Source organism: Ascochyta rabiei, chromosome 17 (genome assembly GCF_004011695.2).
Source record: "Ascochyta rabiei chromosome 17, complete sequence".
NCBI lineage: Eukaryota > Fungi > Ascomycota > Dothideomycetes > Pleosporales > Didymellaceae > Ascochyta > Ascochyta rabiei.
Window position 1 is genome coordinate 338651 of NC_082421.1, and position 22646 is coordinate 361296.

General features: G+C 57.4%; 10 protein-coding genes across 10 annotated transcripts, besides 15 other annotated features; 5 read left to right on the top strand and 5 right to left on the bottom strand.

Moving 5' to 3' along the window:
- Positions 1–137: 137 nt before the first annotated feature.
- Positions 138–171: a tandem repeat.
- A 3454-nt stretch (positions 172–3625) lies between these two features.
- Positions 3626–5260, bottom strand: EKO05_0009492 (Protein spt10; the record flags this gene model as incomplete). The annotated part of the gene is made up of 1 exon (XM_038946876.1): positions 3626–5260. One exon carries the CDS (start codon positions 5258–5260, stop codon positions 3626–3628), a length of 1635 nt encoding a protein of 544 aa, XP_038794885.1.
- A 597-nt stretch (positions 5261–5857) lies between these two features.
- EKO05_0009493 (uncharacterized protein) lies at positions 5858–7096 on the top strand (the record flags this gene model as incomplete). Its single annotated transcript, XM_038942469.1, has 2 exons — positions 5858–6774; positions 6823–7096. The coding sequence occupies 2 exons, from the start codon at positions 5858–5860 to the stop codon at positions 7094–7096; spliced, it is 1191 nt and encodes a 396-aa protein (XP_038794886.1).
- A 132-nt stretch (positions 7097–7228) lies between these two features.
- On the bottom strand, positions 7229–8077 carry EKO05_0009494 (uncharacterized protein; the record flags this gene model as incomplete). The annotated part of the gene is made up of 1 exon (XM_038946877.1): positions 7229–8077. The coding sequence occupies one exon, from the start codon at positions 8075–8077 to the stop codon at positions 7229–7231; it is 849 nt and encodes a 282-aa protein (XP_038794887.1).
- Positions 7635–7732: a tandem repeat.
- Positions 8078–8087: 10 nt separating the features above from the next.
- Positions 8088–8122: a tandem repeat.
- Positions 8123–8419: 297 nt separating this feature from the next.
- On the top strand, positions 8420–10307 carry EKO05_0009495 (Mannosyl-oligosaccharide 1,2-alpha-mannosidase; the record flags this gene model as incomplete). The annotated part of the gene is made up of 2 exons (XM_038942481.1): positions 8420–10126; positions 10179–10307. The coding sequence occupies 2 exons, from the start codon at positions 8420–8422 to the stop codon at positions 10305–10307; spliced, it is 1836 nt and encodes a 611-aa protein (XP_038794888.1).
- Positions 8570–8621: a tandem repeat.
- A 543-nt stretch (positions 10308–10850) lies between the features above and the next one.
- On the top strand, positions 10851–12206 carry EKO05_0009496 (Conserved oligomeric Golgi complex subunit; the record flags this gene model as incomplete). The annotated part of the gene is made up of 1 exon (XM_038946878.1): positions 10851–12206. One exon carries the CDS (start codon positions 10851–10853, stop codon positions 12204–12206), a length of 1356 nt encoding a protein of 451 aa, XP_038794889.1.
- A 240-nt stretch (positions 12207–12446) lies between these two features.
- Positions 12447–12505: a tandem repeat.
- Positions 12506–13310: 805 nt separating this feature from the next.
- Positions 13311–14063, bottom strand: EKO05_0009497 (uncharacterized protein; the record flags this gene model as incomplete). The annotated part of the gene is made up of 1 exon (XM_059637554.1): positions 13311–14063. The coding sequence occupies one exon, from the start codon at positions 14061–14063 to the stop codon at positions 13311–13313; it is 753 nt and encodes a 250-aa protein (XP_059493537.1).
- Positions 13446–13499: a tandem repeat.
- Positions 13500–13551: a tandem repeat.
- Positions 13553–13595: a tandem repeat.
- Positions 13646–13722: a tandem repeat.
- Positions 13874–14004: a tandem repeat.
- Positions 14064–14192: 129 nt separating the features above from the next.
- Positions 14193–16202, top strand: EKO05_0009498 (Flap-structured DNA-binding and RNA-binding protein; the record flags this gene model as incomplete). The annotated part of the gene is made up of 3 exons (XM_038942618.1): positions 14193–14679; positions 14737–16106; positions 16155–16202. 3 exons carry the CDS (start codon positions 14193–14195, stop codon positions 16200–16202), a joined length of 1905 nt encoding a protein of 634 aa, XP_038794891.1.
- Positions 15111–15178: a tandem repeat.
- Positions 15208–15249: a tandem repeat.
- Positions 16203–16426: 224 nt separating the features above from the next.
- Positions 16427–16491: a tandem repeat.
- A 106-nt stretch (positions 16492–16597) lies between these two features.
- Positions 16598–16628: a tandem repeat.
- A 268-nt stretch (positions 16629–16896) lies between these two features.
- EKO05_0009499 (uncharacterized protein) lies at positions 16897–17070 on the bottom strand (the record flags this gene model as incomplete). Its single annotated transcript, XM_059637555.1, has 1 exon — positions 16897–17070. The coding sequence occupies one exon, from the start codon at positions 17068–17070 to the stop codon at positions 16897–16899; it is 174 nt and encodes a 57-aa protein (XP_059493538.1).
- Positions 17071–17109: 39 nt separating this feature from the next.
- On the bottom strand, positions 17110–21702 carry EKO05_0009500 (uncharacterized protein; the record flags this gene model as incomplete). The annotated part of the gene is made up of 1 exon (XM_038946879.1): positions 17110–21702. One exon carries the CDS (start codon positions 21700–21702, stop codon positions 17110–17112), a length of 4593 nt encoding a protein of 1530 aa, XP_038794892.1.
- Positions 21703–22194: 492 nt separating this feature from the next.
- Positions 22195–22252: a tandem repeat.
- A 30-nt stretch (positions 22253–22282) lies between these two features.
- EKO05_0009501 (uncharacterized protein) lies at positions 22283–22603 on the top strand (the record flags this gene model as incomplete). The annotated part of the gene is made up of 1 exon (XM_038946880.2): positions 22283–22603. The coding sequence occupies one exon, from the start codon at positions 22283–22285 to the stop codon at positions 22601–22603; it is 321 nt and encodes a 106-aa protein (XP_038794893.2).
- Between the last annotated feature and the right edge of the window lie 43 nt (positions 22604–22646).

The window sequence follows — 22646 nt, forward strand, 5'->3', positions numbered from 1 at the left end:
CTTCCGCCCTCTGCTTCCAGCGCTTTGGCGTTGGAGATGATGGACAGTCGATCGCAGCATGGCAAACGTAGTGTCGGTGTGTGCGGGCGGGTGCAAGCTTGGGCTCTTGGGTCGCTAAGTCCGGTCGCATATCGCGCGCTGGGATGCTGGGATGCTGGGATGCTGGGATGCCGGTGAGCCGGTCGTAGGTCGTTCGTCCCCAGTGGAGATGAGGGCGAGGTACCTAGCCGTGCACGCAGCTAAGAATAGCGCCCACCAGAAAGAGAGACTAAGAGAACAGCCCTGCTTCTAACCTCCTCCAGCGTTGTCACGCTCTGAGTCAGTTGTTTCAACCGTCGCGACTTTTCTCAGATTATGTTCCGTCGCTGTCGAGTCTGCCTAGTCTAGTGTCTGCTACCCATGCACTCATTCCACCGAAGACCGGCCGTCTCAGTGACCTCAGTCGCCAAGACGGCTGCCAGCCGCAACGCAACGTTCAACGTTGGGATTGCAATTTGACAGTCACCCTCGAGTCACCGGGTCGTCACTCTTGCTGCTCACACTTGCTGCTCACATTTGCTGCTCATACTTGATGCCTGCAGGGATGCAGAGACCGAAAGAAGAAACATAGCCAGCGAGCTCGCCTCGCTTATAACCCACTCCTCCTCAATCGAACGACCGCGCCTGCTGGTCCATGGTCCATGATCCATGGCCAATGACCATTCCAATAGATGCTCAGATCAGAATCACTGCATACGCCTAAAGAGGCATTGCTAGCATCATGGCCCTCTCTATGGCTAGCTTCACCCTGCAAACACCGCAGGTTTCGCTGGACGATCTGGTCACCCATGTCCGCATCGATTGCATTGCTTCGAACCAATGCGCTCCTCCATGACTGAAGACCACATGGGAAAGACTGGTTCCACTCTGCATGCAGCGCACGAGTGAGCACCTTCCAAACCCACACTCATTTTGTTGGCCCACTGACGAGTGCGGCTTGCTGTTTTGCTGGAGAGCCAGTTGGCTGTAGACCCACCAGCGCTCGAGATGGTCCTTGGTATTCGCATTACATGTTTCTGTTCATGTCGCAATGCCACTGCATTTGCTCCTTGTTGAGCTGGCAGCCATTGTGGGAACCACATCCCAACACGTGAGAAACGCTGACCACAGGACGTCCGATAATCTCCCTTCCACAAGATGCTAGTCGCCATCGTGGTATTGGCCCAATAGTCGCCGGTAGCCATCTAGCCTAAACCAAAGTCCATAAAAAAAAAGCATACCAACAATCGAATCGAGATGCATCTCAGGCCGGTAGCTGTACCGGATGTCTGAAACAATTGCGAACTCCCAAAACCAACAGCCTGGTCAGACAGTGTGCTAGGCCTCCGTCTGGACTTTATCGTTCGCACTTCAATTCGTCATCTGCGAAACAGGCGACTCGATCCGTACGCAATTACTGTCACTCCGCACTGATGATCGTCAAGCACTACAAGGGACTGCATCGGCAGAGACGCTTTGTCCAATACACAAGCTCTCGAAAATGTTCCCCACAGGTATATGCTACGTTTACGCATCGAAGGACCCTAGTGCAATTCCATCGTCATGCCCTGTAGCCTGCGGCAACTGTGGCGAGCGTGTCAAGCCACCACTCCACCACAAGCCGACTATCGGCGAAAGGATACCGACCTCTCCGTGGACGACTCGCCAGTCCAAGAAATCTGAAGAAGAATATGCTTAAAAAGTTGTGTCAAGCTCAAATCTGACGGGTTCAGCTGTTGGTGGCCTGACCGAGCCCCGGCTCCAGATACTCGGAAGAGACAGACCCTAAGGCGCAATCCCTAGCCGCTGTTGGAGCTCATCACCATGGCTCTACAGGTGTCCACGAGCATGATCCAGGTACAGAGCAGATCAGCTTTGGCCTGGACAATAGTGGACCATTCATCATTGGAAAGACTTATTGTCAATGGCTATGCCTTGCACATCTCAACCCTTGTGTCGACTGTCCATCATCTCAATTTGAAGGAGCACCTTGGTATAATGCAGTGGACAGCATTTGGACCAAACTCAGCCGGGAACAATAACTATCGCCTCAGACACAGCAAGGTCTTCCAAGATGGTTGTTAAAAAAAAGGGTCTCGCTTGCCCCTGTCGTTCAATCTCTGGTGGATCAGTGATGATCACAGCATCATGAGAATGAAATCACCAATAGTTTTAGCAGTCGGACCCACCACCTTGAAGCGCATCGAACCCGCTATCCGCAAGCCTCACTCTCTAGGCGTAACGCCATATACTCTGAACCAAACACTCGGGATGTCGAGAAGAAAGACCTGCGTTCTTTGGTTTCATCGCGAATCGCACTGCCTCAACTCTAGGCTTACTTGCCTACCATGGCAGTAGCAAGGGCTTTTGCTCATCGGAGACTCCGGCTTGAGAATTAATTCACCGTGCTCCTCCATAGCGGTATCGCGCTACAATGGTACTTCATCATAGCCAATGCGAGTAGAAACTTGTCACATACATAGACGCCATAATCGCGATGATTCAGGAGACCATCACACGGCAGTAGTATCCCAGGTAGGCGCGTAATGGGTCTTTCGATGTGTCAAACGCAGCACAGCTTGCCCATTCCCAATTTTTCCAAACTCTCATCAAACTCAGGGCCGTGATTTGTGATGACGCGGCGAACAAATTTTGGATCGGACTCCTGCTCTCTACAGTAGAGCCCAGCATCTCTGCATCCCTGGCTCAGGATCAAGGAACTCGTCTGCCCAGCGTAACCCTTGAAGAGATAACGGTCTCATACTCTCAGACCCGTGCCTTGATTTCTGGGCCATTCATTCAATCACTGACGCATACACAGTTTCTCAGCAATCTCATGTCACCTCTGTTCTCCACAGTCACAGAGCATCAAGGCAACGACACCACTGACCATGTTCTAGGCAGGACAGGCCTTCCGTCATCCCCTCGCCCCCTCGCTGAGCTCACCCAATTCAAACCCCCCTCCTCTCGAATAAGGATGTATATAGTAATGCCAGTCACACACGACCCCCGACCTCACTGTGCCAGACTACACCCAAACTGCACACGACAGCTCCAGCATCTGAGGCCAGAGCACTCTCTGACACCTCATCGGGCTGCACCAATCTACCCGTCCCCAGCTCTGCAGCGCATCCCCACCCACCCGCGCAGAACTCACTTCTCGCTCGATGCTGACTAGGTTGCTACGCTTGCCACGTCTTGTTGCGCGATGAGAAGCAAATCCACGGAGAGCTTGCAGGGAGCGTGGGGGGATGGGCGGTGGAATGAAAGGATGAGCGTGGATGTCCGAGGTGAGGAGGATTGCCTCGTGGAGTATGTTCTTGCTGATATTATATTGACTAAGAGGGGATAGCGCTGCAGATTTGTTTCCGCAGCGTGGTGGTGGTGAGGAGGAGAAGCGGCGTGCAGTATTGAGTGCCTGAAGGATAGGAAGTTGATTTCGACGCGGTTCAGTTTGGATGAAGGACGATAGCCGCTCGTTCCAAGATGGAAGATGAAGAAACCAGGATTGTTGATGCGAAGCTGAGGCTAGGTAATGACACGCATCTACACGCATCAACGGAGCACACCGCTACATCTCGCGCCTCTCGCAAAATACCACTTCCACTCACCACCGCCCGCCCGGTATCGAAACCACACTGCCCCTTAGACTTCCACTCGCACTACTTCCAGACCCCATCGCCTCCCACTTCGCCCCTGTGCTGATAACACCATCCAGCCTCTCGGCCTCCTCGATTACATCCGCCAAGTAAGCGCCCTCGATTCCCTCATCACCCAACGCATCACTGTCCTGCAGCGCACTGAGACAGGAAAACACAATGTTGCCCAGATACACGTTGGTCCTGCGCTCCACCTCGGCCGCAAGCTCCATCGCACCGAGCGCTTCGGTGCCGTCGAGAAAGACTTCAACCGTGGCGGTGGCCGCGTCCAAGGCGATGCGCGCGATCGAGGTTTTGAAACAGAGTTCTGCGAGGACGAGGCCGACGCGGAAGATGTGGACGTGTTTTGAGAGATGGATGCGGGGTTTGTGCGCTGCGAGGCAGGAATCCAGCGCGCGTGTTGTTTGGGATTTGACGTGTGTACGGGTCAGCATGATGGTGTGGTTTCGGTTGGCGGTTCGGCGCCAGCGTAGGTTGGTGCTGGAGAGGTGGTCGAGCCACGGGCTGCCGAGGAGGCGGAGGGAGGAGCGCGCAATGCCGATTGCGATTGCGCACTGGTCTTGTGGGTAGAGGATTTGAGAGCCGATGCGGGTGTTTTGGTCGCTGAAGATGGTGGAGAGCGGGTATTTGAATTCGAGGTTGGAGAGGAGGTTGGTCGGGGGTATACTGAGCTCGAAACCGTTGGAGCTGCGTGAGGATGGTTTGACATAGCAGACATCGTATTTGTATTTTGCCTGCATCAGATTGGGAATTGCAGTGGCTAGGCTGCTCTTCACGCGCGAAGACCCGCTGATGGCTTCGATCTTCACAGGGTGTACCAGCACCTCGTGAGTGCTCCCATCTAGCGAAAGCAAGAAAGCGAAGTCTTGCTCTCGTATCTGTGGTACTGACAATCCGATGTGCACTCTGCTGTCCTCACCGGAGGCTTTGTGTAGCATTTCAGCATCCTTTTGCGCAGAAAGCGCATCGAGAAGCTTGATCTGCACAGAACCTGACCGTCCATCGCCAGGTTTCAGCACAGATTTCCTTCCAGGTAGACGCTTGAGTCCCAAGAAGATGCCTGGATGTTCTTTTTCGAGGTGATAATCGGAAAATCGTTCCAGCATGGTGAGCTTCCGATGCATACATCCCAGACGTGTACCCAGATTCTCAGCCCTTCTGAGGACGCTCAGAACGAACTTGTGCGACCAGGAAGTTTTACGCCATATCCGTTTCAGACAATCCTCGACGAGCCACTCGTCAGTGTGCGAATGCCCTGGTCGAGCACGCAACGCACAGCCAACAATCAGATCAATATCTTGTCTCATCGACCCTGTAAGGACTTGAATCTCTTTCAAGGTAGCTTGCACGCGTTCGCATCCCAGTCTTCCGAACAAGACCTGCATGTAGATGATGGGTTGCCGTTCTTGGACGTTGAACTTCCGCTGCCAACTTTGGAGAGAGATCTCGGCGGCATCTATGCCCTCTCTTAGATCGAACAGTCTGTCGGAGAGGCGTCGCCATCGGTGCGTCTGCTGCCCGAATACCTCGAGTCTCCGACCGGCTGCGGTAAGACCTGGGACTATGCTCTTGACTTCCGTCATCGTTAAACAGTAGATAGCGTGCCAGTGCTATGCGTACGGACGATCAGTCTGCAATTGTCTGTTGACCTAGATAGAGATGTGCGAGCTGAGGGCGGCGCAGTGAGTGACAGAGGTTTCCGGAAAGTTGCGTCTGTCAGGTCCAGATCTCACAAATAGAGAAGCCGGCCTCATGACCCTCAAAATCAAGGCCAAAACCCATGCAAACCACGGCTCTGTGTAAGCAGGTGTACTGCGATTGGGTGTAAGCAGCGTGTGGGGTGGCTGAACACCAGTTCGTGACGCTCAGCCCTAAAATAGCTCCGCTGGCCCCCACAACATCAGCAGAGTGTCTGCTGCCTAGACCTAATTCGTAAGTTTGATGATGATGTGGGACGGGCCGGACCAGTTCTGTCAATTTCGGTTGGATTTTCAAACACATTCAGCAATGTGAGACGGTAGGAAGGGTGGTGTTGGGTACACTCGCAGTTGCGTAGCCGCGTCGTGCGCCCAGGTCTAGGTTCAGCTCGGTCCTGTTGTGCACATATCTGTCGCGATGCTCGTCAGCATGAAGAGCTGACTTGCTCTCTCAGGCCGTATGATTATCATTGCTGCTACAGGATGACGACCAGCTCCCATGACTTCCTAGATGTCGACAAGCCCGCTCCAATGCCCAGACAACATCGCTCGCGATCAAGTGGCTATGTCGATCAGCTTGAGGAACATGCGCGAAGGGACAGGCGTGAGCGTGAGCTGCAGATGAGGCGCTATCACGAGAACAGTAGACACTCATCTACTGCCTACCATATAATAAAGTCCGATCATCTTTGCGTCCCAGTGTTCGAGACAGCCAGGCAACCTCGGGACAGCGAACAAGTTGAGCAAAGGCGTGAGAGTCAGTCGCCGCGTAGCTTCCGTGTAGAAGAGGTTCGTCCAGGGCCAAGACCAGCATACAACTACAACCTGAACACTGAGCCTGTCCTGCCGAGCCAATCGCCAACAAAGCATGAGTGGAAGCCGCACCAACATTCAAGCAAGCCGAAAATCAAAGTTCAAATCATCCAGGACCACCCACCGATTTTTGACAAAACATCCGCACGCACGCCAAAGCGGAGTCCGAGTGCGAGTCCGAAGTCATCGACCGCACAGCCAGAGTTGCCATTCCAGTACTCGACGTTGCAGGTAAAGCTCGCTCAAATCTGTGCCGTCTGCTTGCCGTTCAAGGACGTCGAGCCTGCCGACCCACGCGATCTGACGTTCGAAAAGATCGCAGCGCAGGTCGAGGGGTTTGGATTTGATCTGCGGATATGGAGTCAGGTTGCGAACGTGAATGGACTTGCCATGGTCGAAAAGAGCAAGAGGAACGTCGCAAACGCTGCATCACGTAATCTGGCTCGCTTGATCGTTCGGGTGTCTGAGCTACATGATGCATGCGCCGCAGCAAAACCCCGGGATCTAAAGTTGCCTTCACTGCCCACTGTGACTGACAAGGAAGACGAAGAGGAGCTGTATGATGATGATGAAAGCGAAGACGACGCGTAAGAACACGCTCAGAATGAAAGGCAGTCGAGGCTGACGAACGACAGCAACATCGACGACCCCACGGAATCTCCAGGCTTTGTGATTCACTCGCTGCTTCACAGCATCGAAGTGCAGATCCAGACACTGAAGCGCCTGTCACGGTCACTGCAAGAAGCGACGCCGGATGCAAAGGACGAGGTTGTAAACGTCACTAGGCTGGTCGATGAGACGGCGCAGTATTTTGGCTCGAATACCGCATTGCAGCTTCATTTGATCGACTCGAGACTCTCAGGACGGAAGGCGTTGGTGGCGGCACGTCGCGCATGTAGGATTGTGTAGTCGAGTAGGGAGTCGTCTCGAGTGATGTGATTGTACGGCATTGTTCGTGGGCCGGGCGAATGTAGTGGAAAGGTAGAATTGATGTTGGGTATCATGCAAGGTCCAGTGCTCTCAACAGTCGAATACATCATCTCAAGCCCACTTCAGACACCTCGTAGCTTCGTGTGCATCCTTGCACTCCAACCCGCAAACTCTCGCACCGCACTTCCTGCACCTGACTGTCCCCCAATAGCCGCAGTTGTCGCAGAACTGCCTCTGCGGGGGCGCTCCAGCGGGCGGCGACGCAGCATAACTCGCAGCATACGGCAACGGCGGAGCGCTGAGCAGGGCGTCGAGCACCGCCGGAGTCAGTGCCGGAGGTAGTGAGCCAGACACATCGAGAAGGGCATCGTCAGAGGCAGCATCGATGTCCATGCGTGTCGATTGGGTGGGGGTGGGTGCGGGCGTAGCTTCGGTAGAGGCGGGCGGCATGGAGCTCTGTCGATGCAGCGAGTGTGCATTCCGTGTGTTGGCCGTGTCTCTGCGTAGCGGAGGCGCTTGTTGATGTTGTTGTTGCTGTTGTTGTTGCTGTTGTTGTTGCTGTTGTTGTTGCTGTTGTTGTTGCTGTTGTTGTTGCTGTTGCTGTTGCTGTTGCTGCGCAAGCTGTGCCTCGTCGTCGTCGAGCCAGTGCTTGATCTGTCGTTGATACTGCACGATCCGCCGGGCATTCTGCGTCTTGGGCACCGATGGTCTGCCTGGTATTGCAATGGCTTGCTTGGGGTCGTTGTCTCTCTCGAGCTCGGCAATGCGCCGTGCGATGGCTGTCTGCTGGCGTGCCGAGAGCTCGTTCTCGCCGCGTTGGCCGCCCGGTGCGGCGGCGGCGCGTTTCTTGTTCTTGGGGTTGATGGCGACTTTGGACGGGTCGTAGCCGGTGTCGACCACGTACGTCCATCCCGGCGCGACGGCGGCGGCCTTGTTGGGCAGGACCTCGACGTGGGGCATGGCTGGTCGTGCAGTGGGCAGTGGGCAGTGGGCAGTGGGCAGTGGTGTAGTGGTGCGCACTTCGTCCGGCGTTGCGGAGAAGAGACGGAGACGGAAGGGCCGGCGCACGTGGGCACGCGTTGACGCGTTTCCGTTGTACTCCAGGCGTCGGAAGGAAGGGGCGCGCGCCTCGCAGATCGACAGGACGCCGTTGTCCGACTCCCGACTTGGCAGGTGGGTAACGCAAACCCCATACCGCGCGCCTCGCGCCTCGCGCCAATACTCCCTTTCTTCGGCCTCAGAGCGCGTGCGATGTCTTCAGCTTCCCCTGTCTCGCCTCGTTCGTACGAATTGTAATCCACCATGGCGCTGATACGACGATACGGCCTGTACACAATACTGGCGGCTGCATTCGTGTACATGCTGTACTCCCTGAGCTTTCCATACGAGACCGACGACCCCCATGCGAGACCGAGTCCTCCCAAGAACGACGCTGGAGCGCACAACCCTGAACAGCAGCAGCAGCAGCACCAGCACCAGCACCAGCAACAGCAGCAGCACCAGCCGTACCAATCCTTTGATTGGGCAAGGAAACCCATTCAGCACCCCGTCAAGGAGTTCACGCAGCTACCCACAGCTGCGCCAGCAAAGCTGCCCAAGATCCAGTTCGACTTCAAGAAAGAGGACGCTACAGCGAAGAAGATACGCGAGGCAAGGAAGGAAGAAGTCAGGAAACAGTTCTTGAAATGCTGGACCTCATACCGCCACATGGCCTGGATGCACGACGAGTTGAAGCCCATTAGCGGCGAGGTCACCGACCACTTTGGAGGGTGGGCGGCCACGCTCATTGACGCGCTCGACACGCTCTGGATCATGGGCTTCAAGGGAGAGTTTGAGTCTGCCATCAAAGACGTGGAGAGGATTGATTTTGGATATACTGCGCTGCAAAAGGTCAACGTGTTTGAGACAAACATCAGACATCTCGGCGGCCTGCTCGCAGCATTCGAGCTGAGTGGAGAGAAGCGCCTGCTCAACAAGGCCAAGGAAGTCGGTGAGATGCTCTACCACGCCTTCGACACGCCCAACCACATGCCCGTCACACGATGGGATTTCCGCGCTGCAGGCGAAGGCAAGAAGCAGGTTGCAGACACCCAGGTTCTGCTCGCGGAGCTCGGTTCCATGACTATGGAGTTCACACGCCTGTCTCAGCTTACGGGCGACCCAAAGTGGTACGATGCAGTGACTCGTGTCACCAAAGAACTGGAGAAGCAGCAGGACAGCACAAAGCTGCCCGGCATGTGGCCAATTGTCGTCAACGCGAGGAATCTCGACTTCACCGAGGACAACGCATTCACCTTGGCCTCCATGGCGGACTCCACCTACGAGTACCTCGCGAAGATGTATGCGCTACTTGGTGGTCAGGATCTTACGTACAAGAAGCTGTACGAGAAGGCCATGAAGACGGCAGCCAAGCATGCCATCTACCGTCCTATGACTCCGGGCGAGTCCGACTTGCTCAGTTCAGGCATGGTCCGGGTGGACGGCACCACGGTATCCTTGGATCCAGAACTGCAGCACTTGGGCTGCTACACGGGTGGAATGTTCGCTTTGGGAGGCAAGATGTTCGCGAACGAAGAACACGTTGCCATCGGACGCAAGCTTGCGGATACGTGTGTATGGGCGTACAAGAGCAATCCGGCAGGCATCATGCCCGAAGTGTCGCATCTTGTCAAGTGTGCGAACACGACTGAATGCCATTGGGACGACAAGATCTGGCACGCCCAAGTCACAGCAAGGGCCGATCTGCAGAGAGAAGCGGACCCACTGAGGAACATTGCAGGCCTCAGGCTCCCTCCAGGTTTCTCTTCTATTGAAGATCGTCGCTACATCCTTCGGCCCGAAGCCATTGAGAGCGTTTTCATCATGTACCGCATCACAGGCGAGCAGTCATGGCAAGCAGCGGGCTGGGACATGTGGACTGCGATCTTGAGAGTAACAGACACCGACATTGGCAACGCCGCCCTGCTCGACATCTCGGCAGACACGCCACCGATGACGGATTCAATGGAGGTACGTTTGTGGTCTTTGCATGGCACTGCCGTCGTCGCTAACCGCGCCACAGAGCTTCTGGATGGCAGAGACCCTGAAGTACTTTTTCCTTTTGTTCAGCGATCCCAGCTCAGTCAGCTTGGACGACTACGTCTTTAACACTGAAGCGCATCCTTTCAAGATACCCAAGGCTGAGCAGTAGCGGATCGTTGAGCTCGTCTATGCAGCCTTTTGCCCTTTGCTATCTCGCGCAATTACACTGTTGAACAGCAGAGAGCATGTACGATAAGGAGAAATCTGAATATGAAATGACGAGACTGAATATGAAATGACGAGACTGAATATGAAATAACGAGACTGAATATGAAATGACAAGACTGAATATAAAATGACAAGACTGAATATGAAATGACGAGACTGAATATGAAATGACGAGACTGAATATGAAATAACGAGACTGAATATGAAATGACAAGACTGAATATAAAATGACAAGACTGAATATGAAATGACGAGACTGAATATGAAATGACAAGACTGAATATGAAATGACGAAAGACTGAAAACAAAAGACTGAAATGTTACATGACGAAAGAGGTAGCTCACGCGAGTCATGTTGTGGTGAAGGCGCCAAGGCGCAAGACGGCGCGGAACCGCTGGACCGAGCGTTGGGCGTGTTCGGGTGCAAGCTCGCCAGGCACACGCTCGCCAGGCTCACGCTCGCGACAGGCATCGAGCAGGCGGCATGTCGAAAGAAGAGGAGCCGTCGTACCTGGACTACGAGGCGTTTCTCGATGCTGATTTCTCCGCGACCGCCTTGGCCAACACGCTCGTGCTCGCGACGAACAACGCGTCGGACACGCCGCTCGATCTGTCGACACCCCTCTCGCGCGTGCTGTTCGACGTGCAGGAAGTCGATACGCACATCGATACGCTCACCACCCAATCCGCTCTGCCGCTGCTCCAACACACACGCGACCATGCCGAGTCGAGCGGGCGGATACTGGCCGAGGTGGAAGGGCAGGTCGCGAGCTTGACGGAGAGCTACCAGACGCTCGAGAGGGAGGTCATCGAGCGGTACGAGGTGGCTGAGCAGGTCCGTCTGACGGCGGAGCGGCTCGTGGAGACGGTGCGACTGGGGAGGGCGGTGGCGCGGTGTCTGATGCTGGGTCGACAGCTCGAGGTGCGCATGTCGGAAGTAGGCGGCGTGGGGAGCGCGAAGAAGGAGGATCACAGGGCGATGGTGAGGAGCGCAGACACGCTCCTCTCGCTGCGGCAGATGTTGACGAGCACGCGAGCGGGACAGGAGGGGGAGGGGCTGGACAAGGTGGACGTGGTGAAGACGCTGAAGAAGGAGCTGGTGGTGCCGGGGGAGCGAAGCATTGCGTCGAGAGCGCAGCAGGTGGTCAAGGAATTCAGCCTGTCGAGCTTGCTCTCCTCGTCCGGACCGACGTCCGCCAGCACGTTTGCGCAGACGGAGGAGACGAAGAGCCGAACCAGGTCGGCGCTGCAGACGCTCTACCTGCTCTCGCCCACGAGCGGGCAGACGACGAGCGGGCAGACGACGAGCGAGCACTTTGAACCCTCGCTCCTGCTCAGCGCACTCGAGGACTATCTACAAACGAGCCTGAAGAGCTCGCTGGCGAGTCTGGCGCGCGCGCTCGCCCAGCTGCCGCTCCTCGACCGCACCCTGCTCGAGATCTCGGCGCGCTGCCAGAACATCGGCGCGCTGCAATCCCTCCTCGCCTCGACGCCGCGCCCGACGCACCCTCTGCTCTCTCCGCCCGCCACGCCACGCCCGTCTCGGGCGAGCGACAACTTCCTCGAGCCGCTGCTGCAGGCGCTCGACACCAGCTCGCTGCCGAGCTACTTCTGGCGCAGCCTGGCGTCCAACGTGGGGCCGCGGATGCAGGAGATGCTGCACAAAGGCGGCGTGTCTGCGCGCACGCTGCGCAGCAACAAGGAGCGCGTCCGCGAGGCGATTCGCGAGTGCGTGGACCGGGGCAGCCGGGTGCCGGGGGAGAAGGCGGAGAGGGCGGGCTCGGGGTGGGAGAGAGAGGCGGCGGTGATGGTGGGGAGTGTGGTAGGGGGGATTCCCTAGATTTTTCTTTACTCCTATGCACTTTTTTATTTAACCCTCCTATACACTTTTTACTTTTTAACCCTCTTATACACTTGTTATGATATTTAACCCTCCTATGCACTTTTTTATTTAACCCTCCTATACACTTTTTACTTTTTAACCCTCTTATACACTTGTTATTACATGTAACCCTCTTATGCACTTGTTGTATTTAATCCTCCTATACACTTGTTATTATTTAACCCTCGCATACACAGAATTATTTTCATGTTATTATTAATATTATTAATATTGTTATTATTTTCATATTTCTATTACAGTCTCGTCAGCAGCCTTCCCAGGTAGGACAGGGATCCCTTCGCAACCTCGAGGCTCAGAGACACACAGGGCAGGACTGCAAACGGACGGCGGCGGGGCGTGCCAGAGAACGGCGAGGGATCCGGAACGTCCGCTCAGGCGCACGGAGCCGTCCAGGGTTTCCCGTGGACCCCTCTCTGAGGCTCTCTCCTCCGGTCGCCTAGGCGCACTGATGCCATGGCCAGCACCGGCTGCCCAGGGCGGCGGTGGGTGCCGTTGTAACTTGTTTGATCGCCGGCGTGCCTGGGCCTGCAATTCAGCGCTACCGTGCTCGGCTCCGGTCAGGGCGATGTGAGGAGCGGGCTGTGGTGGGATGGTGGGAGAGGCAGAGTGGATTGGATGCTGTCTTGACGGGGTCTGCGTGGTGGTAGAGAAGGGTGGTCAGGGGGTGCTGGATGCTTGGCACTGCGGTTGTGAACGGGGCGTGATTTTGGTGATTTTGGATTTTTTTGGGGGAGCAGAGTGGAGGTGGTGGATGATGACACGCGGCGGTTGCCCTGCCGTGCGAGTGCGAGGAGGAGGGAAGGCGTGGATGGAGTCGAGAGAGGGTCCAGTGTCGCGGTTCCTCTCCACTGGCTCTCGGTGTACCTACGGCGTTGGTTGCGCAGACACAGGGTGCGGCCTGATGATGCACACAGGAGACAGCGGCAGTCTGATACACTCGCAACCACACGACTGCAGCACTGGTCGCGGCACATGTATCCTCACCGTGCAGCGCGTCGTCGAGTCGTCGAGGCCGTGGCTGTCAGCAGGAGACGAGCAGGGCTAGCTGGCTAAACTGGCTAGCACAGGGCTGCTGAAACGACGACCAGGACGTGCTCGCGGCCGGTGATTGGCTGCGCTAAACGTGTCTGCGTCGGTTTTCCGTCGACGGACGACGCTTCGAGACGACAGAGGCAGTGCTTGCGTTTGCGCTGCTCTGCTCTGCTCTGCTCTGCATCCTTCCCTCTTTGCCTGTCCCTCTGTCCCTCTGTCCCTGTCCCTCTGTCCCTCTGTCCCTCTTCCCCCCTCTCCTCTCCTCTCCTCTCCTCTCCTCGCCTCTCCTCTCCTGCTCGTCCACCTCGCGCCCTCTCTCTTTCGACCGTGAGCTTGCCCTTGACGCCTGTGCCTGTGCCTGTGCCTGTGCCGCTGCCTGTGCCTGTGCCTCTGCCGCTGCCGCTGCCTGTGCCTGTGCCTGCCACGCCCCTCCTGCGGCCCGTTTCCCTTGGTTGTATCTTGCCCATTGGGAGCTGTCTGCTGGTTACGGCATAGCACGCTGCCTGCTCGTGCGTGTCCTCCGCCTCCACCGACCGAGCTCCCCGGACGCTCGTGGCTTCTGTCTTTGCACACCTCGACCTCGCCTCGACCTCCATCTCCACTTGGACGCCTACCGCCACCTCCGCCTTCGCCTTCGCCCTCGCTCTCGCCTTCACCCTCGCTCTCGCCTTCACCCTCGCCCTCGCCTTCACCCTCGCCCTCGAGCTCCTTTGAGGCCAGCTGGTGCTGCAGGAGAGTCGTGCGACTGCTTCCCACACGCATACCACCCGCCCGCTACTGTCCGCCGCCCCGACCCCAGCCTGTGTCCTGTGCCTGTGGCTGTGGCTGACCGTGCTCCAGAATATCCCCACCCCACCCACGCCCACGCCTGCCCCTGCCTCTGCCAGCCACATGGCCGCCAACCGCAACAGCACCCCCGAGGGCTCGTCCTCGCTGCGCCCGCCCGTCAACCGCACCTCGCTCGGCGCCGGCCATCACCTGCGCGCCTCGGCCGACACGGGCGGCTTCTCCTCGCCCCTGGCCAACCGCGGCATCCGCCCCGCCTCGGAGGTCTACTTTGGCCGCCAGAACACGCAGTCGGGCAACCCGGACGAGATGGAGCGCGCCGCCCAGCAGTGGCTCGCCGACATCGACCAGTACGAGAACACGCTCGAGGATATGGCCACCGCCACCCTCGACCAGGACTTCAAGGACGAGCTGAGCGCCATCGAGCAGTGGTTCCGCGTCCTCAGCGAGGCCGAGCGCACCGCCGCCCTCTACGCCCTGCTGCAGCAGACCACCCAGGTCCAGATTCGCTTCTTCATCCAGGTCCTGCAGCAAATGTCAAAGAGCCTGCCCATGTCCGGCGTCCTCTCCCCCGCAAGCTTTGGCGAGAAGGGTAACCCTCTTCCCTCTTGACCCACCCGCGAGCCCCCTGACTGACCCCCCACCCCAGACCCCATGACCCAGAAGCTGAGCGACGCCATGAGCAAGCTCAGCACCGGCGAGAACCGCCACTCCCTCATGGGCCGCCCGCCCCCCTCCCCCGGCGCCGGGAAGCGCGCCTCGGGCCTCGACCCCTCCACCATCCACCGCATGTTCCCCGACGCTGCCGCTGCCATCGCCAAGCAAAAGTCTGACTTCACCGAGGTCGTCGGCGTCCCGCCTGCCTCCAACCGCAACAGCATCATCGGAGGCGACCGCACCTCGATGCTTGCACCCACCATCTCCGCGCCCGAGGACACCAACGCAAGGGAGAACGTGCCCCCGGCCTCCCCCTGGAATGAGGCTCAGTCCGTCCAGCGTCCCAAGTCCTCTGGTCAGCAGCACTCGCAGTCGCAGTCGCAATCGCAGTCGCAGTCGCAGTCGCAGTCGCAGTCGCAGCCGCAGCCGCAGTCACAGCAGCCCGCCATGGGCCAGTTCACCGCCCCTCCCCCGTCCGCCGGCCTCCGCTCTCCCCGCCTCCCCCTGCAAAACGACAGCAGCCACGTGCAGACCACCACGCTCAACGCTCTCGAGGCCAATTCCTCCGCCATGCCCCTGCTGTCGCCCGCCTACGCACCCGGTGGGAGCTGGGCCTCGCAGCTCAGCACACCCATGGTCGCCAACTTTGGACAGCAAGCCAACCAGGCCGACATGGTTGCCAATGCCACGGCCATGAAGCTCGCCGCCCTGTCTACCGTCAACAACCGCATCCAGCTGGACGACGTCCGCAAGTACCGCCGCGCTCGATCCACGGACGGCCACGGAGCTGGAAACGCTCCCATGTCGCCAGGCTTCCCGCCCATGGGCAACAACATCCTCATGACCAACGAGCTGGGCCAAGTGCTGACTCCCCAGCAAGCCGCCACGCTGCAGGCCCATCAGCTTGCTGCCATGAACGGCCGCCGCTCCCGTCCCGCCTCCCCTGGCATCGCCATGCAAGGTGCCATGGCTGGCATGGGCAGCTTCACCTCCCCGCAGGCGAACGGGTTCCTGGCCGCCGACTACGCAAACGCCGGCTTGATGAGCAACGGAATGGGCTCTCTGAACCTGAGCCAGTTTGGCCTTGGCGGAGGCTTCGACAACCACAACAGCGGCTTCTTGGGCGACGAGATCAACCGTGGCCGCTCGCCCCGCGGTCGCCGTGGCAGCTCCAAGCCTCCAGAGGACCCCACCGACCCCAGCCTTCTCCAGGACATCCCCAACTGGCTTCGTAGTCTCCGTCTGCACAAGTACACCGACAACCTCAAGGACCTGAAATGGCAGGAGCTTGTCGAGCTGGACGACGCAGGCCTCGAGGCGCGTGGCGTCAACGCCCTGGGCGCCAGGAGGAAGATGTTGAAGGTGCGTTGTACCGTTGTAGTTTGACAATCATCGCTGACCCCAACGCAGGTCTTTGAACAGGTTCAAGAGGCCAAGAACGAAGGCAAGCTCCGATAGGTTGGCCCGCCAACCACGCTTCATCTCGGCGCTAGCACCACCCCCCTCACGCGATGAACACGCCCTCATTCAAGACACGAAAGGTTCCCACTCCATAGATGTACGATGGAACACCCCCTCGACCCAGCTGGCCACGGACCCCCATCGATCCGTCAGGTCTGGACCGCCTACGATTTCACCTTGTATGCATTGCATGAGACGCGACCTGATCCGACCCGGCCGATTTTGTATTTGGATCTGCACTAGGCTCTGCCTCTGGCTTTGGCTGCGGATTTTTGGCTTTGGTTTTTTGGCTGCGGTTTTCATCTTGGGCTGCACAGGGCAGGCTCACGAGCGCTTTGTCTATATATAAATCTCTTCTTTATATACCGCTGTGTTGTTATAGGTATATCATGTCTTTCTTTCTTCCTTTCTTCCTTTCTTCCTCCTCTACAATCACGTGTCTTTCAAGCGTGTATGCCACGGTATGCCATCTCTGTGCTACACCTCTAATACAGCCTAGTACAAAAGCGAATGCTCAGACCTTCGTATTACTATCCAATGCTAGCTAACCATAGACGGTAATTACAGGTCAAAGTTATTTCCCATACGTGATCCCAATGTTGGCCGTACATAGCCGCCAGCCCCAGTCGTGGTCAGTCATACCTGATCGATTAGTGGGCTCTGGCAAGTGGCAGATCAGACTGCTTCATAATCATTCGTAGTACGCCCCAGGCCAGTAGTCACTGTTCTCGTAGTCCTCATACTCGTCATCCGCGCTCCAGCCGTCGTCGCCATCGCTGTAGCTGTCATGCTGCCACTCCGCAGGCGTGTTGGCCGGGGCCTGCAGATGAGATGAATATGTCGGTGCGAAAATTCTGGGTCGCATAATCGTGGTTATTCGGGTACCGCTAGTCGTCCATTGTGCTCAGCAACGGTTCGCCGTAGTCGACGATCGGCGAGAGAAGCTTCGGATCAGGTCGCCTCCCTTGTGCCACAAACGCTTGAGATGGTCGAGGAGGCGGTGGCGGTGATAGATGGCATTTGGCATACCCTCAGCGTCGCGGAAAGTGTGACGGTTCGAGGTAAAAGCACTTGCTTCACCTGCAGTGTCCTGGATAATCGATGTTGCAGAGCGGTGAGCTGAAACGGGTGACGTGAGCTCGAGAGGGTCGTTCGGCGCGGTGAGCGACTTGCTATTTGTTCCTCGAGTGCTGTCGTCAAGTGTGGGGTTGCGAGCAGAAGAGAAGCGCTTCTTGAGACTGAACTTGCCTTTGCGTACAACACGCAGCTCGGTGTCGTCGTCAGACGTGTCAGAAGCAGAGAAGTTGTCTCGAAAAATGGCCGTAGGCGGTGTCAAAGCTGAAGTCGGGTAACGTTCGCCAACTGCGTGCGGCTGGTCACCACTACGCCCAAAGACGCTGAAGTGGTGGAGCTGTCGAGCGTGAGCACTGGACCCAGAATCGGTACCAAAGGGCGAGCCAACTGGCGTTGTGAAAGTGCTTACGGTAGACGCGTCGGAGATGTTGTTGCGGAGGTGGGAGGGGCCCGGGCGCGGAGAGTGTCTGACTGCCGTTGGCGGGGGCAGCGAGATATCAACAGAGGGGACAGTTGATGTGGCCCAAGGGTAGTTCTTTTCCAAGTTCCAAGGACGGGTGTCAGTTCGTGTGGGTGTTGACGCAAAAGATCTCAAGGACCTCGTCGTCAACCCCAATTCGCCGGATGCACGCAGGTTTTGGTGACCAGTTGTGAGGGCGCGGTGGCGGGTTGCAACAGGCGAAGGCGCGTCAAGCTCGAAGGGAGCTTTGGGCCGCGTCGGGCTGTTGTCCTTGGTCTTCTCACTTGCGCGGGCTTCACCGTGTGCGCGCTCAACCCCCTCGTCACCCTGGGCGACCGCAACATCAACATCCTTTTCTTTCCCAGTGAGCTCCTCATACAGCGCATCCTCGATGACTACCATATTTGGGGAACCAGCAATTGGTCGCAGTCGAGCAGACGAGCGCTTCTGCGCAGGCCCACCCACCTCATGGATGTCCTCCATGGCATGGTCCATGATCATCTCCTCGCAAGCAAACTCGCTCTGATCGCCGAGCCTGTAGTACTCCCTCAATGACGGCAGAAATTCCGAGAGACGCTCCGTAAGACCCGTGACTGAAGGCACAGTGACTTGGTCAATCTCCGCCAACAGCTCGGGGGACAGCGCGCGCCGAAGCAAATTCGTCACCTCCACACGCTTAGAAACGTCTTTGGGCGTGTTGAATTGATCCAGCTTGTCACAGAAACTGCGGTACTTGTCGCGCATCTCGCCTGCGGACATCGGTCGCTGCGGAGTACCTTCAACAGGCGCCGGCAGATCTAGCGCCAAGTGGTCCAACGAACGGGAGTTGCGTAGACCGAGCTCTTCCTCGAGCTTTTCGAACAAGTTCATGCGGCTGAAGTTCATTGACGGCAAGCCGTGTGTAGGACCCAGAACGCTCTTTCGATACGAACCCATGGACGACCGCCTTGAGAACAGGGCACCCTCATCGACTGACGCACGCACGCCAACCGGCACACCAAAGGGGAACCGGAAATTCGAATTTTTCAAGTTGCTAGCGCTAGTGTTAAGACTCGAGTCTTCATGCGACTCCTCTTTCAGATCCGGAAGATAGTGCAGTCCACCGGGATACTTATATTGGGACAATCTGAGATCGGTAGTAGTGTCTTCACTCGACGTCGGCATGGGAAGGTGTGGCTCGCTGACGCTTGCGGCTGGGATGTTGAGGTTGAGGGATTTGCGACCGTGCCATATCAGGTGCGTAGTTGTCTGACTGTCTCGACGATCATCTGCGGACTTGGGAACACCAGCCGGAGAACTCTGAACGCGAACTCTTAGAGAACTGTCCTGGGGGGAGTACACGGACGACAGTTCGGCGATGACAGGCGAAAGACTGCTGAACGAGTGGTGATGCAAGGGAGGGGCGACACTCGCATTGTGTATTGGTGGTGGAGCGCAGTCTTTCAAATTTCCCGTCTCTTTCGCACGAACAATGACCTCCTTGAACACTGTCTTCTCCGGAGTCTTAATGGTATCACCCAAAGAGTGTTGCGACGATGCTACGCTGTTGGTGCGGCGAGGGTCCTGCAGGGTCTCTCGGGAACTGCTCTCAGTCAAGGTCGAGCCTTCGTCCTTGCTGGGCCTCTTTCCCCAACGTCTGAAGAGCATCCAGGACGCGACTCCCATCGATCGCTGGGCCTCTTTGGAAGTACTTGACTCCCGTGGTGGTACAGAAGGTGGTTGGTGGTTGACACTGAGAGTGGACGAGGATCCCGATATCGATACCGATTCTTGCTTGACGCTTGGCTTGGAACTTGCCCAGAACTTGCTTGTGGGTGGAAAGCTCGACTCACGAGGAGGCACGCGTGACTTTCGAAGCACTGCTGGAGCCGGCCTCAAAAGAGGTATCTGAGACGCGGGCCTCCGTGTCTGCACATCCGCGAAGACAACCGGTGGAGGCTTCGATGCCGGCATCGACACGGACCGACCGGGCGTTGTGTCGTCCCGGGCAGTCTTGAACGAATGGGCATCTGTCTCCTTGACTGGGAACTCCCTCTCAATCGCTGGATTGGTGGCAGATTTATAGGACTTTGCATCCTCCTCGTCACCCTCTAGTTCGTTCTCAGGTAGCTCAGAGTCCAGAACGTCTGTGGCAGACTTGAATGACTGCCCATCGGACGACTTCTGGGCATGGCTGCTCTTGCTCTCAACAGCTTGGCCTTCACCAGCCTCAGCACGCGGCTCTTTCTCTTCCTCTTTTGTGGCATTCTCATCCTCATGCCTGGACTCGGTGTGTTGATAGCCAGCCAGTAGGTCCGACATATCAACATCGGTACTGGGCGCCATATCTGGGGGCAAGGGCGAGTCACAGTCAGGTACAGGAGGCACGTCAGAGCTGACATGGGTTCCAGTGACAATCGGTATGGAGTAACGAACGGCAAATTCGAGTGTCGAAGAGTCCACCACGCTTGAGTTGGCTTGGGATAAGATGCTGAAGCGCTTGTTGAGGCCCTGATCGCACACATTCGATTCCACGTGCGTAGAAGTGGCCGTACCATGCGGCACCGCATACTGCGTAAGCCCCTCGTCGTCACCACTAGTAGGAGCTTCTGCAGTACCGTCGACATCTCCTGTAGTGGAAGCGGGCTCCAACGCTCGTAGGATCAAATCCCTGGTGATACGTCGAACAACAGGAGATGCGGGAAGTTCCACAATGCCTGGAATAGCAGTATCCGACATGCGTGTGGCTCCCGATGCTGGGGCGGAAGGTGACTGGGAAGAACCACGTTCCTCGTATATGGTCTTGATGCTGTTGACGAAGTCAGTGTGGATAGGGTTGACTTCCGGTTCTGGGATCTGTTCGCCTTCGAATTGCTCACTATAGTCGTAGTAAAGCGGATGGTTGGTGACTTCCTCTTTCGAGACGACTGCAGTGCTGGAAGCGACAAGCACCTGAGCACCTGTTGAGCCGAGGATCACCTCCAAAGACGACCCATCCCGAGGCGTAGGGGGCGACGGCAAGTCAGACGAAGGAGTGTCGGGATCATTGCGCATGCTTGTCGAACCACTGGAGAAGGAGCCTTTGATGGATCTGTGGACCGCACGAGGCCGCTCGAGAGGCACGCGAGGGTGGAACAGGGGCGGCACTGGAGGTAGGTCGCCCTGAAACCCGTTGGAATATGCAGAGGGGTGACCACGGCTCGGACGACGGGGCATGCCAGGCACCCTGTCCTGATATCCAAGGCTTGTGTCGGACGGGATCCTCAGCCTCATTCGTCCATGGTGGGGGATCTGGCCTTGACTGCCCTGACCGACTGAGCGTTGCGAACGCGAGCCCGTGTTGTCGCTCAGAGCGGGAGATGCGGGTCGGTACGAGGGACGACGAAGTCGAGTGGGGTAGATGTAGGGCGACTTTGGACGCTGAGCGTATTCGTGGCTGCGCAAGCTACCCAGCGATCGGTTGCTCGACAGTCTGAACGCCGGCTGAGTGCTGTTGGTCATGGAGAAGGAGCGTTGACTGTCCCGGTTGTTGCGACTGCTCCGATGGCGCGTTGGGATGAGAGGCGACGACCCGGGAAGGTTCATCAGCGTAGGTGAGAGGGTGTCAGCAACGTACGGCGGACCAGAGGGCTCTCGTGTCGAGGGGTGCCGTGGTGCCGAGGAAGACGAGGGCCACTGTCGATGGTGCCTGCTTGCACGGCTGGAAGCGCCCGACATCGAAGACGCGGTGGAAGGCCTGCTACTGGCGCCACGGCGCTGCGGAGCTCGAGGCACGTTGCCCATACCAGAAAGGTCTCCGGTGAGGCCGACGATGTCGCCCATTTCCGTCGAGGTACGCAGCATGGACATGACGCCAGGAGCAGATGTCAGAAGATCCTGCTTGTCCGGGCCGCCCTGTTGTCGATAGGTGGCTCGGGACCTTGCAGACAGGTTAGACGCCCTGCTGGTGCGCCCGCTGGCGTTGGGGTCTCGATCGGCGAGCATCGCGCGGCCCTACCCAAGGAGATGCCGATCTGGATGCTGTGCTGAGCGTGGAAGGCGCCGTGATAGGGGCGAGTGCAGCTGGTGATGATGTGGGCGATAGTCGCATGACCAAACAAGGGAGCGCCGGCGAAGCTGAGGGTATCCAAAAGCAAACGAGTGACTGCGGCACCGCCCTCACCAACGGTCGGCCCAAACGAGAGTGATGCTGACGACAGAGAGGTCGAGTGCAAAGGAAGAGAAGAGGAGAGAGGGCGGAATATCAAGCAGATAGGACACTGCCCTGCCGAAGTCGCTCCTGCCTGCTTTGCGGAGGTAGGAGCTAGCCTGCAATGCCACCAGGTACTTACGCGGCGACTGAAGAAGGCAGCAACGACAGCGTTGTGATGAGATAGGAGAGCAGAGGTAGATGGAGTCGAAGACGAGAGGCAAGCGCCAGCAAGAGCAAGCAGCGCACCGGTCTGATATTGGGTGCACGCCAACTGCTCTTTTTCGCAACAGCAGGCACAACAGCAGGCACAACACCTCGACCAACACCTCGACCAACACCTACCTACGCTTCGGCTCTCACCCCCCTGCTTGCATGCCAAAGTCCCTCGAGACGAACGTGGGCAAGGCTACCCATCCGGACCAAGAAGGTTGGGCAGGCAAGGACATGTTCGCAAGCACAACCGCATGGCATGAGCTCAGGAAGAGCAGCAAACTCGCTCGCTACATGGATCCATCCACCGCCACTCCGCGTTCGGCCAAGGGCTGCGCACGCACTCGACATTACGACATTGACATTACGGCTAGGAGACACGAGGACCGTGTGCAGTTTGTAGGTACGGCAGAAGCCAAATGCTGGAAAAATCCTTTCAAGACGGAAGAAGAGGGTATAGGCAATCCAAAGGGAGACGGATGAGCAAGCAAAGGGGTATATGGCTGCAGATGCCAACGCAGACAAC